General features: G+C 33.9%; 1 protein-coding gene across 2 annotated transcripts in view; it reads left to right on the top strand.

Annotated features, from left to right (window-relative positions):
- Window positions 1–15,169, top strand: part of LOC101976998 (uncharacterized) — a 120,882-nt gene that overhangs the window by 33,333 nt on the left and 72,380 nt on the right. For both annotated transcript variants that reach the window (XM_078045264.1, XM_021726877.3), the window contains exons 5-6: window positions 696–863; window positions 6,820–6,921. In XM_078045264.1, the coding sequence (XP_077901390.1) occupies window positions 696–863; window positions 6,820–6,921 (270 nt within the window). The remainder of the gene's footprint in view (window positions 1–695; window positions 864–6,819; window positions 6,922–15,169) is intronic.

Here is a 15,169-nt window from a genome sequence, read left to right as displayed (position 1 = left end):
AAAGAAAGTACTTGGGAGGCAATATAGAACACCCTCTCATTTCTGTAAATGATGCAGCCCTCCACACTATCCAAGACACTCCTACACAGGAGAAAGAGGAGAGAGAGAGCCCTAAATTGCTGTGAAAAACAGTGAGATGGAACTTTCTATGCTCCCTTTTATGCTTTTCTCTTCATGTAAGAACAGAATGACTTTGCTAAGAATTGACATTTTGCAGTGCTTTCTTCAAGCACAGAAACAGTAGAGATTTTTAAAAATTTACACTTAATAATCCTTTTCCTTATGCTTGGTACTTTGAAAAGGACTTTCAAATAGACTCCAAGATTATTCAAAGGGACTCCAAGATAATTCCAAGTCTTGAGGATTTTCATCTTCACCTCTAAATATTAATATACCTTATATAATAAATCTTCCATACTTTTCCTTCACAAAATAATTCATAGTGCTAGCTCTAAGGCACAGACTCCCATGCCTCAAGTCCTGAAGCAATACTTGTTTTGATTTATGGTATTTTTGTCTATATAAATTCATCCCAAGAGAACTCTCCAGGAAATTTAGCTACCTATTTTCAAGCATAACACTCTTTATTAATACAGACTTTTCTTCTGTGTATTCACTTTCTCATCCTGACCCTCAGTGTGTTGGACCTTCTTTCTCACCAGAGTATAATTGATGTTATCTTTTCTGTTCCTCAGTCACCTCAGAAGACGGTCGTTCTTTGGATTTTGGCTTTCGAGTGGATACTGAAGAAAAAGGTTTCTACACAGAGAATTTTCACTCAGCAGCGTGGGTTTTCCGAGGCGACGATGGGAATCCTGAAGACAGTCCTAGATGTCTTAGTAAAAAACCACGACCAGTAGCTGGTAAGAATCTACAATCATAGCAAGATGGGTGAGCCTTATAGAACCTGTAGCTAGACTCCAGGTAAATCTCTGCAGTCACCAAACTGGAAAACTGAGGGGAGAGTTTGATGAACAAAAGAATGTATCATACACAACACATTTCTTAATATTGGGTTTTCTAAAACTGTCTTAAATGCTTATTCAAACAGGAAAGTAATTCTACAGTTGGAATAAAGATCAATATACTCAGAATAAAGAGTTTATTTTTATCCTTGCTTAAAAAGGACTTATTAATTTTAAAATATCTACTAAAAAGTATAAAGAAGTGATAAATTGTCACTTCTTATTCCAACTCCTCTAGATAACTGTTTTATTGTTTCTACATTTTTTATTATACATTCGTGTGGCCCTGTTCTTAAAAATACATGAAATACACATCTAATACTACTATCATGTATTTATTTTTATTTTGAAACATATCTTACAGCCTGCTTTTTACATTTGATAATGAGTATTCAATAATTATACCTTTAATTGATAATGTAAGCATTTTAATTTTTTGAAGATTTCATTAATATTAATGTTCCATGATATTTTGAGATAAATTTTAGTAAATTAAAAATTAATAACTGTATATATTTCTCTATTGCAATAATAGCTTGTGATTTATAAAAAAAAAGCAACTTACACCTGAATTACAATTTTCAATATTCAGGGTGCAGATATTCTGTAAGTTTCTATTTTGTTGTTACAAATAACCTTGATGAATAAACAACTGGACAAAAGCAAAGATCCAGGCAAAAAAGAATATTTTAAAATAACATATTTAATAAACATCATGCCTACTATGGTCAAGGCCCTGGGAGGAGTTGTCAAAGATACATAGAGAGAAATGACAGGTTTTAGAATATGACAAATTCTACAAAATGGCACATACTTCATTTAGTACAGGCATCATCATGTGCTCAGTTTCATCTTACCTCCAATTATACAGATAAGATGTAATACATGGACATATGTATATATTATGTATAATGTCATTTGTCTTACCTGTAGAGTAAAATAGAGCCTTTCTTGGTTTTCTTCTTATAAATACTATGAAATTTAACAATGGAGAGTTTTAATGAGGAGAAGTTGTATATCTAAATGAGTTTTCATATACATGCCTAAGAGAATACAAGGTTTGTCATTTGCATATTTAGAATATTTACTTACATTCATATCAAATCATAAACAATTTATGCTTAGCCACTCACTGAAAAGTAAACATGAGACTCTAAATCCAAAAGTATTCAGAGTGGAGTTTGTGAAAATCAAGAGAGGGGTTGAGGCATAAAGTTGCAGTTAAGTGAGATGAATGGATTGCACATCTAAAAATTTGAGAGGGGAAATCTAATGTCAAGTGTTCTTACCTGAATAAAATAAGAATATTAAAAATTAAATAAATCAGAACAAACACAATAATAACCAAAGGTGGATGATGGGGATCTAAGAGTAGCCTTAAAAAAAACCAGTAAATTTTCTTTATCTTTTATTTGAGTTAAATATAGAGAAAGAACACTAACTGAAGGTCAGATCTTCAGGTCAGGACCTCTATTTGTTTGTTCATTGGTATAGGCCAAGGTCCCAGAACAGTATCTGCTTCATCATGGGAAACCAATGTGCATTTGTAAAATAAATAATTAAAAATACTATAAGTACAATACAATAAGTACTATTGAATAATTATCACCTATGTGATCTTGGAAAAAATATTATCCTTCTGCCTATCTCAGCATTATAAAAATATAAAATAAAGTTATATATGTGAAAATTATAATGGGCTCTTTCTATTTATTTTAGCTATTTCCATCTCCCCCTTTAATTTCTTTTAATTTTATTACAAGTATAGTTCAATGACAACTATAAATATATACGTATTCACATACATGTTTATGCATATTCACATACATTTATATGTAAAATATACATAATTAATATTGTATTACAAATTCAGTAAATTATCAAATATTTATGAAATTTTTGTTTGTGGCAGAAACCAAAGAACATAAAGAGGAGGAAGATATAACTTCTACCCTCATAGTATTTTAGCTAAAACCTGATGTATAATGCATATAAAAAATACAATTATTGTAATTTCTACTATTGTTCGTATCTATCAAAGAACAGCATTTTACTTAATTTGGTATCATTTGCTTGGGTAAAAGAAAACAAATGGGACTGATTTTTTAGTGTGAGCATATAAATATATTGGTACACATGCATATATGCATACGTATGTATATATGTGTCTCTGTGTATGTACAAAAATATATTTAAATTTTGCAAGTGAGCTCATGATACAATTTATTGGACTGAACCTCAGTTCAAGAATATCCTTGTTATCTTTTCTTATTATTACTAATACTTCAAGTGTTATATGTGTCAGAGACCTATGTTCATAACTATGTGGTACCAAGAGACCAATAAAAGAAGATGGAAATTAAGAAAAATTAGTTGAGGGCAAATAGATAATTTTTGAACTGAAAATATCCTCATTAACCAGATAAAATTTTAAGCATATTACAATATTAATTTATATCTACCAAAATGAATTTCATAAAATAAAATTTATAATTTAAAAATAAATAATCCTATCCTGAATTTCCTGAAAGAATTCTTTTGAGTTGAATAAATAGACAAAGACCATATCACTATGTGAAAATTTTAGGGTGTGTTTAGTATACCAGTTTTGCTATATTTGTGGAAATATTTGCCCTTTGTTTGAATTTTTACATCTAGCAATATGATTCTAAGGAGATATTATCTGGGGGGATAAATTATTGATGATGTGCCAAACAGTCTCTGAAACAACAATAATATTCATTTGTGGCTTTTCTGCAGTTGTGCAGTACTTGTAGATTTTCTACTAGACAGTGACAAGGGAAACCAGGACTATTCATTTTAAAATATGAGAAAATTGTCTTCTGAATGGGAGGGGAACATGCTACAAAACATTTTGATTGTCTCTTCTCCCACAGGAGAGCTCTACAGTTCACCATTTCAAGATTTTATTGAATTGTTTATTTTTTCATACACATTGTTGACATTCAATTTGCCTGATTGAAAAACTGAAAAGAAAGAAACACTACCTTGAAAGCAATAGCTAGCTTAACAGTCTCATGCCATACGAAAGTAAAATAACAAACATAATTTGATTTGAATCAACACAGTAAAAATACTCCATTAAACAAATATCTGTTGGGTAATCAATCTGTCAAAAGCACAAGATAGTATCAAGAGAGTAACCCAGAGGAAGCAGGAAGTCTTGACAAGTAGAGATATTAGAAATGATTTCTACAGGGGTCAGAAATAGGATTTCTGATTTTTTTTACTTGATTAGCTACCAACCTGTTGCAGATTGCTGAAATATTAATTCCTAAGTCCTTGAATTTCCCAGTTCTGTTTCTTAAATTATACCAAGATCCAGTAAGTGGCAGTCCAAACAGTCCTACCAAAGAGAATTGTATTAACAAGTAATGGAGATTTCCCTAGAAGCATCCAACAGAGCAGAGCACAGAATTTTAGAGCTGGAATGCATTATTATCTTCTCAGCAACCTTGGTAGGCTTTTCCTGATTATAGTAAAATAAAACAACAACAACAACAAAAATGCATTTTCTTCGGACATTTTGTGAAAACTAACCTTCCTTCAGGAATTCACATGAAAAGACTATCATTTCTGTCTTTGAATGTTTGCCTCTTTTGGCTGTCAATGTCTGGCATAAACTCCATGAGAAAATCACCACTTGTCTGTCCTCTCCACTACATTCTAATACATAGGGAAACACCAGAAATATAGTAGGTGCTCAGTAAATGCTTATTAATGAATGACTTCTGCTATCAAACTGTGATGAATCTGGAAGAACAGATGCATGTTTCCTTGTTTTTATCAGATACTTATGTTATCTCTCTGATCAAGGAAGTGGTCACATCTGAGCATGTATGGACAAATTGCTTAACCTTTTACTATATTTGTTATTTCTCATAGGAAACTTAATTTGAAAAATATTGATTTACCTCATAATATCTGAGAGAAAATTAAATAAGTTAAATGGCAAATCATCTTATAAACTGTGCCAAGTAATATAAATTTATAATACTAATATTTCTCCCAATGTCAAGGACATGCTCACCTAACTCTACCTGCCAGAGATGGTAAGAAAGAGATTCCACACCAATTGGGAGACTGAACTAAGGGCCTTCCCAGTCTAAATAAATTGTTGTCCATCACTTTAAATTATCAAGAGTTCTTTTGGCCTCTTAAATGCTCTTAGTTCTGGCCATATTTCAGCTACATTTTTACTTTCTGTGATAGTCTTTGAATACAGACCTAAAAAAGAGACTACTCTACACATTTCTCTCTGAGAAATGAAAAGTGACAAAAACGTTTTTAAAAATTGACATAAGGCAGCAAACTGTATTATCCTTAAATTCTAATGTTTCCTATTTTTTTTATGAAAGGAGACTCTTGAATTTTAGTTTAAATTTTAAGGTGTTAGGTTACCCTGACCTTATTAATAAATCACCTTTCTTATTTCATAATGAATTACCTGACTTTCTCCAGGACCCCAGAATAGGCCTATTATTAATACTTCACTATTGTAGCTCAGAGATTTATCATACTTTATTATTATTTACTTTCAGTTATTTTTAGTTATTCATTGACATAGAAAAAAATTGATATATATAAATCTAATTGTTCAAGGAAGATTAATGCTCTCAGTATTATTTTAGTACTTCTCTCTGGTGGACTTGACCATAAATAAAACAGAATACACATTATTTTGAAGTCTTTTGTTATATTTCTTTATTGGAGACCATTGTTAGCATTCAAAAATGAATCATCTGCAATTACACAAGCCCTTCAGGTATCTTATTTCGTGTACTCTGAGATGATTCAGGTATATTTTTTTTTCCTAAATAAGAAATTAATTAATTGTATCATTAAAAGATTAAAATGCCTACCATGTTCACATCTCCCTCTATGGAAACTTTCCTTCCACAAAAGGAAGAGACGGTCTTGTGGCAGCATGTTTTCTGGCTTGGAATCATGCCGGATCCTTGCCTTTGAAAATTAACAACACAGAAGAATTCTGATCAGAAAGGATTTTTACCTGTGAGATTCCCTCCTACTGGAATTCAAAGTTGGAAAATGCTCTTGGTAGTGAACACGGAAGTTAAAATGTTTCAAAATGGAGAAAACTCAAGAGGGCCCATGAATGGGCTGAAGTTATGAATAAGCCAAACTTATCACAAGCAGAAGCTGAGGAAGAAACATTCACACATCTATATCTATGTACACAGAAAAGAGGGTATGAAGTCAGCAGGGAGAAGAACAAACAGAAGGAAAAGCAGATGAAGAGGTTGCTGGACTAGAGTAAAAAGCCATGGGCTGTTAGTGAAGTTCTTCGGACTCTCTACCTTCAATGAAGCACAAGCTAGGAGTTTCTCGTAGAAAGACCCAGTTATTCCTATATTCTTCTGAAAAGCTCAGCTTTTTCTTGGATTCTCCTAAGACTTAAATCTATGGGTGAAGATTCTGTTTTCTTATCTACATATATAACCTTACACTAAATATCTTATTTACAGATCTAGGTGACTTGGATCTTTAAGGCTCAGGTGCTTTGCAGGTAGCTGTCGCACAGTGGTTAACAGGGAAGGCGTGGGCATTGTACTGCTCTACCCCTTCCTCACTGGATGACTCAGGCAAATTGTTTAACCTCTCCGTGCCTCAGTTTCCTCTTCCCCCAAAATAAGAATAATAGGCTGTTGTATAAATTAAAGTGGATACTACTTATTTAGTATTGGTTAGAACATTTTTATTAGGTCTGGCATGTAATAAACAACGATAAATATTAGCTACTTTAATAATAATATAGTTAATTTATAATATCTAAAAATTAACTCAAAGCAATGCCCCTTTGCTTTCTTTTTAGTTCGTGAGCGAACGGTGAGACTATTCAAGGGAACTGGAGATTATCCTTGGGGATTCCGAATTCAGTTCTCCAAACCAATCATGGTAACTGAAGTGGATACCAGTAAGTGGTCTCGTAATAAAAAGCTTTAATTCATTTCAGAACAACTATCTCAACCCTAGCAAAATACATAAAATAGCCTTCAATATCATAGTCATGTAAAGTCCACATACATAGTAAAAGCAACTTGAAAATCTCAGTTACCAAAAATTCATGATTGAGAACGTTCATATCATGATTGCATATTTTAAAAGACATGTATTCCTGATGGAATGTACCTTTCTGATTGACAGAGAGCATTACTTAGTCTTCCTACCAAAGAGCCCTTCTTGTTTCTACAGAAATAGGACTCAATTCTGGAGGTAAGAAGAATATTGACCATACATCTCTTGTCAGTATTTTATAGTTTCTGGGAGGAATTCTAGTACTCCTAAATTATTTTCTCTATGGCTTCCCAAGTGTCCAGATTTTTTAATTAACATATTAAGAATTAGTAAATAATGTTACATTAGATTTTTCTACTTCCTGATTTGTAATTTGATAATAACCTGAGATGGATGATTTGAAAAAAAAATTAAAAGCAGATCCCAAACAATATCATTAGTAGAAGCATAAAATAAATGTTTCCACACTCAGCCTGGTACATTAGGGGAGAAGGATGAGATTATCACAGAGGGAAACTCAGGGCCTCTAGAGAGTTTCTGAATTCCTTTATTATCAATTGTTTGTTTATCTATCTCCCCATCTCAACTCTGAGTTTTTGACCCCAAGGTCAAAAACTGCATTTCACCTATCATTTTATCCTCAATCTGGGGAAGCATCCAAAGGACAACAGAAGGGTGCTCCAATAACAGTGTTGAGTAACTGTGAGAGCCCTGGATACCAGAAGGCTGGAACAGTATGGAGGAGGGGAGACCAATACTTCAGGAAGACCCACCCTTCCTGCTTTGGCCACACACCCCTAATCGCATTTCTGACCTCATTATCACTAGAGTCCCATTTCATTTCTCTCTGTCAGAGTTCCTCTGTTGTAGACTCTGTAGTTCTGTTGGAAACTGCCTTTCTTCTGTTGTAAAGAAGTGAATGACTATTCAGCTCTGGTGAAAGTGACAGGGGTGTCAGGTGCATCAGAGTAAATTGTTACCTCCCAGCCCATCACACAGGCATAGCTGAGCAGGAAACAGTGTTCAGACCACCACCAATTTTTTTTTATATTAATGGAATTTTTAACCAACTCTCAGGGTATGAGAGTAGAGTAGAATGTAAGATCTTTCGGGCCCATTAAGGAAATTAAAGTTCATCCTGAGGAAATTTCTTGCAGGTTATCATGCATCCCACGTGGTCAATAGCACACATTCTATGAATTGTAGAGTTTAGTCTCCTATAAGTATTATCTAAATACTAAGTAACCTGAACACCTATTTTAGATTCATTGATGTTACAAAAGAGAGACATTTACTTATTTATAATATCAAAGTATCGATCAGTTAATTTCACTTTAAGTGTAAAAGCCATGTTATGTCACAGAGGAAAAGAACTCACGTTCACTAAGGGGTGCCTATTTTGAACAGTATATTTGAGAGCATACATGCTCTTCCTGTTAATGCATGTTTAACACAACTTTGAAATTGATGTTTTCACATCCATTTAATAGATGAATAGATTAAGGTCAAAGTTGTTAAATGCTAAATGGCCTGCCTAAGGCTTTATAGCTATGGCCAAGGCAACACCAGCATTCAGGTCTCAGAATTTCTACCTCCAGAACTATGATTTATTTCACTATGTTTTATTTCAGTCAGGACTCTTTGGGAACTTATAGAACATTGGACTGTACATGGTTTAAACAATAAAGGGGAAGGATGGGCTCACAGAAACTAAAGGCTCTGAGCTGGTGCTGGGATTTGATTTGCTTCAGTGGCTCAATAATTTCATCAAAGGCATGACTTCTTTCATTCCCTTCTTTAGTATTGCATGCTTCCTGTTGAATACAAAACAATCTCCACAGTTCTAGCCTTTTTCCATCACAAATCATAGGGTCAAAAAGAGACAGAGGACAGTTTTCCAGCTTCAAATACCCTTATGTTGCTATCACCCCTGGGGCCCACTGTGAGCAGGTTTACATAGGCCAATGGCAAAGGGGAATGAGATTGTTATAACTGACTTACTAGAAAGCCAGGGCCTACTCTGGACCTGAAGCAGAGAAATACTCCTTTACCTTCCACAAGCTTCTACATGATGGAAAACAGAAGGAGGTAAGGTTGTAAGGTCTAAAGAAACCCTCTAACCTCCCAGCGTCAAGCCATATTAAGACAGTGGCTCCCTGCACACAACGAGACACAAACAAGCAGCACAAACACACCAAGTATCACTTAGTTAATGCAAAAGAGGGATTTTTGCCTCTTCTTGATGTAATAGTACTTGACATCTCATCCCTTTCTCTAAAAATCTGATTCGACTTATCAAAAGAACTGCCTTTGAAATTTTCATGACTTGATTCAGGCCAAATTTATTCCTGACTACTGAAAATGTTAAATACATTAAATACCACATCAACTCTTCTTAGCTAATGGTTTAGCTAACTACACATTACCTCTGATATTTAATTGTTTATGGAATGAACAGCATTCAGTTGGTATATTAAATAAAACAATTTTTTCTCAACACTCTAATCAATTAATCTAGGTGAGTTTCGAGATGATCTCTAATTTTTTTTGTCTCTCTTAAATAATAAAGACGCCACCTCTTTGTTTCATCATTAAAAGTCTAGACTAACGTAATAATCTGAGAACTACAAGTCAGTTTAGTATAATCATCAAAATGTCAGAATTTGTGAATATATATATATATATATATATATATATAAAATCTGTAGGTATATATATCAGAATTCTTATCCATTCTAATTTTTTTTCTTCCCCTCAGTTTGAACCTTCTCAGCTTTGCAAGCATGGTTATATTCTCTACAATTTCCTATCTCTACTTCCTGTTTATCAGAAATCCTACATCTACACCTCCAAATGGAATGGAATTTGTATCTTTTTCTGCCTCCTTCACCTATCAAAATCCAGTCCTTTCTGTTGTGTGCTTGATCCCCTTTGTTCTCACTTTGCCATGACTTACTAAATATTAGTAAATTAGGAACAGATAAAAACCTTTTTAACGTAACAAAGGAAGTTCATTTTTCTCAGTTCCTGTCCTCTGATAATAGACTGAATATAAATGTACAAGAGGTTAAAGGAAATCCCTGTGCCTGGCAAAGGTGGGAAGAAGAGCCTCAGAGCACAGTGCAGGTCTGTCTGGCACCTGAGAGAAGAAGAAAAGCAGGACTAGGCAGAAAGAGCCTCAAACTAGTTCTGAGAAATTCTGAGACAGGCTAATAGGGAGCCCCAGAGCAGGGACTATTAAAGGAATCCTGCTTTGTCAAGCAACTGCTTGACTCTAGCATCCCCTCCAAATTCAGTCACTACCTGGAATCAGCCTGGGAAAAGCATGGCCTCAATGTGGGAGATCATGGGTCCAAATGAGTGGCAGTCAAAGGTTCTTGGTTCCAGTCCTTGCAACAGGTAGATCTGGGCAGTGTTAACGTAAGACCGCCACAATGGGTGCAGGAGAGTAAGCCTTGGTGAGGAAAAAAAGGAAACTGATAGGAATAATTCTAATAAAGGTAAAAATCACTACTTTGAAAGTGAAATGCTATAGAAAGAAATCAAAGGATGACAAAATTAACAGCAGGGAAAAACGCATTCATCCGTTTTAAATCTTAGTATTTAAAGATGTCAGTTCTTCCCCAAATTATCAGTATGTATAATCATATTCAAAATTCTAGTAGTTATTTTTGTCTTCAGATTCATTTATTTTTGGTAAGAAGTTCTCAATTAGATTCTAAAATATTTACAGGAAAACAAAGGGCTAAGTTACTAAACTAAATTTTTTTTTTAATACAGGGGAAAAGCCTTCTATTTCATAATTAGATGTTAAAATACAAATGCAGGGATATATTCTTATTCTAATGTGAATGGATTTCAATTAAAGTTAAGTCAATTAATCAAATTATGTATGTGTGTGTGTGCATGGGTGTGTGCATGGGTGTGTGCATGGGTGTGTGTGTGTGTGTGTGTGTGTGTGTGTGTGTGTGCGTATGCTATTTAGCCAATTATTTCTTTACTGATTAGGGAAGGGAGAGAGTCTTTCTCATGTCAGTGAGATTTGGGGTGGAAAGGTGAAATACAAACAAGTGAGGAAACAGAGCTGAAGAAGAGCTTGGCAGCAGGGCTCAGACCACAAAAGACCAAAATTGCAAATGCTGTTGAGGTCAATTTGACTTGGCTCCTTCGTGTCCTTTACATGAGCAAGAACACAAAACAATTGTGTGCTTTGTTATTTCTGTTTCACAGATAAAAAGACAGGCAATATTTTAGCATTGAGGGCTTCAGATTTCTTACTATATTTTTGATAGAAATCTGGCTGTAACAAAAATTAATGTTTATTCATGAGAAATATATTAAATGATGTTTCATTCCCACTCTACTTTGTCTTTCCCTTCTCCCCTTGCTCCCCCTTGTCTTGTTTTCTCTTTCCTCTTCTTTCCCATTTCCCTCCTCTCTTTTCCTTTTTCTCCCTCTGACTTCACCAGTTTAGTCTTTAACAGAAACAAAGGAATTTATAAAGGAATATAAAAATTATTACCTCTTACAAACCAAAGTGGTCTGACTTCATAAATTCAGTAGATTTTTTCAAAACATCCCAAATTTTTACATAACCTGTTGTGCCTGCCCTTCTAGATAAAATAAGTTAATGTAGTTTGATAAGATTTTATGACTTATTTAATTTCTGAGACCTTTTTAACTGTTCAAATGTGAGACAAATAAAAATGTTTGTATTGCAAATGGCTTTTTATTTAGGAGGCCCCAAGGTTTTGGTAATAGGAAAAGCCGAGACATCTTTACAGTACTAGAAACGGTGCAATACATAGTTAACCTAGGATTTTATTCATCATAAGAAAGTGCTGCCCTGGCAGGGTTTCATGTAGCTGCTGAGTCTAGTTCTCTTTTTAAAAATGTATTCCTCAATGCTGAAGAGCACCCTCTGAAATCCATTGTCTAGTCAAATCTACTAAATGAGGGGTTGAGGGACTTTAAAATTACACATATTTTCAGCCCTTCTGAGAATCTTATTCATACCACAAAACATTGTTCTGGATGCAGTAGAGAGGCTTAATTACACACTGAAGATAAAAAGATAAAGCGATGAGACCTGTAGGTGGGATGGAAATGATTATCCATAAGTATAGAGAGACTGAGCTTGCTTGGAGCTTACATAACTAATTGCCTACACCCGGCTGGCATTTGCATGAACATTTTCTATGAAAGCCTAAATGCTTGTGAGATCTGTTGGCATAAACAAAAGAAACAGATGTTTCAACTTTGATACCAAGCAAACTTGAAAAGAAAACTATAAATTTAAGGAAAGGCAAACTATAGAGGACATTTTGAACAAGGCCCATCTTTTTGGAAGCTCTAGCATTTAAAATGCTACTTGTTATAGAACAATTTTTAAATGAAATCTACAAGCTCCTTTTTTTAATTATAAGGTTTTCAGATTCTGCATTATATGTAAATATGCATGAAAATATGGAGTAGCTCAGCATTCATTTCTCCATAATAAACATGGAACTGTGCAGTCAAGTATCCTATTAGAGGGAAATGTAAATTTAGAAAATCATGGTCTTGTTTTCCACCAGCAACATAGACTGAATTCTTCCACCCACCCCCAAGATCAGCCTCAAGTGGTGGAAACATCTGTGTGGTATATATCACAAGGCTACCTTGAAATATCTCCCACAAGAAGTCCTAATGCCTCAAACTCCCACCATAATTAGTAGATAAAGGAAAACTTATAAGTTATATTGCATGATACTGGAACACAATCAGTACCCTTGATAACTAAACTTAAAAGCAATTATATAAACTACCCAGAAGAGTTACACTCCATAAATAATTCCTCTACAAACAAGAATTATTTTCACTCTCATAACTTAATGATACAAAGATAGCATAATTTTCAAATGAGCAGGGGATTTGAATAGACATTTCTCTGAAGAAGATGTATAAATAACCAATTAGCAAATGAACAGTGTTCACCATCTGTAGCCATAAGGGAACCACAAATCAAAACCACAGATATACCACTTCACACTCACTAGGAGGGCTGTAATAAAAAAAAAAGTTAGATAATAAACATTGACAAGAATGTAGAGAAATCCAAAACATGCATGCAATACTGGTGGGAATATGAAATTGTGTAGTCACTTTGGTAAACAGTCTTGACTGTTCCTCAAAATGTTAGATATGGAGTTCCCACTTAGGGCAGTTCCACTTATGGTATAAATTCACAAAAAAAAATGAAAACAGATGTTCACAAATTTCAAATTTGTCTCCAAATTTACATAGCTGTTTTTAAATGTGAATAATGCAAATGCCCATCAATTGAAGAGTGGATTAAAAATATGCCATATTCTAACAATGAATATTGTTTGTCAGCTAAAGGAATATATAACAGTTTATAACACAGATGAATCTTAAAAACATTAGGCTGAGTGAATAGAGCCAAACAAAAAAGACCATTTGTTTTATGATTCATTTTATAAGAAATGGCATAGTCACAGTAGACAAATCCAGAGAAGCAGAAAGCAGATTAGTGGTTGCCTTAGGATGGGAGATTGGGGGGGGGGGGGCAGTGGATAGAAAGTAACCATTATTGACTAGTTTCTTTCCATAGTGAAAAGAAAAAGTGCTAAAATTAGATTGTGGTGAGGGTTGCACACTCCATCAATATACTAAAAACAATTGAATTGTTCAGTTTACACAGATCAAGTAGATTATATGTGAATTAAGGGTGCTTTTTTTAAAAAAAAAAGGATTATTTTCATATTAGTAAACTCTTTAAGTAAAAATAAATTATTTAAAATCAAATTTTACTTAGTAATGACAACCTATTACTGGACCCCTACATTTATTTTAGTGGTTTATAACTTTATCTAATCAATCATTTAACCTATTGATTGGCACAAATACTCAAATGTTTTCCTTCTACTTCTATAATCCTTAAAGTTCTTTATCATTTACTTTCCCATTTCCGGATATTATCACCTTTCCTCTGTTATTACTTTTTTTACTTCTTGGACATAAAAGGATTAAAAATGCTATGGTTACTCTTTTCTTTTTGGTACTAAGAATTGAATTTAGGGTCGCTCAGTCACTGAGCCACATCCCCAGCCCCTTTTTATTTTTTTCTTTTGATACAGGGTCTTGATAAGTTGCTTAAGGCCTCGATTAAGTTGCTGAGGTTGGTTTGAACTCACAATCCTCCTGTCTAGGCCTCCTGGGCCACTGGGATTACAGGAGTGCAACCACACCCAACAACTGTGGTTACTCTTATGGCGCCATGATAGGATTGTTGATATTCTTTTCAATCCTAAAATTTTCCACTGTCTTCATTGACTTTTTACTCTTGAGTCCATGCTAAGATATATCTATTTCTTTCTTATATTCTCTTTGCCCCCTCTTTTCTCCTCTCTCTAAAGTTAATTATTCTTCAAAATTTTGTCTTCAAAGCTCTGATTTATCTTCTTACATTTGTCCCATTGGTTAAGAAACATGAATTTATTTCTCAGGCCTATCTTATCTTCTAGGTTTGAAACATACTTTTCAATAACTCAAATGAATATTTTCAATTTTATCCTCCAAGTTTATCTTAGTGTATCTAAAAACACACATGTTCAACCAACACTTAAAAATCTCCTGCCTGGTGTCAGAGATTATACTAAACAGGGTAAATATCAAAATAATTAGAAATTTTACTTGTCCATAATGTGTTTACAGTCCATTAAAATTAGATAGGTACACAAATGAATGAATAAAATGTTTCAGCTCCCATGACAGATTTTTATACCTCATTTCCAATTCTCATTTCTGGAGTCATATTTCAGGTTTGTATATTTTAGTAATAATGTTCATACTGATCTGCTTAACGTAATCTCTCCCTACCCAAAATTAAGCTCTTATAAACAACTGCCTATTTATTTTCTGCTCACAATCTTTAATGGTTCTCTATTGTTGAGGGATCAAGTATAAATTCTAGATCTTCACCATCAAGAAGACCCTTCATGTTTTGGTCATCTTTTCTGCCTTGTCCCCTCTGTCTCCCCACAGCCTCTCTCCAGCTAATCTGAGTCGCTTACTTTTTGACATGTCTTAAAAAGTTGTTGCCATAAGTTTGTTTAGAATACTTTTAATTTCTTGCTTTTTATATT

The sequence above is a fragment of the Ictidomys tridecemlineatus genome, chromosome 1 (assembly GCF_052094955.1).
Source record: "Ictidomys tridecemlineatus isolate mIctTri1 chromosome 1, mIctTri1.hap1, whole genome shotgun sequence".
Taxonomy (NCBI): Eukaryota; Metazoa; Chordata; class Mammalia; order Rodentia; family Sciuridae; genus Ictidomys; species Ictidomys tridecemlineatus.
This window is presented reverse-complemented; position numbering and strand designations above follow the sequence as displayed.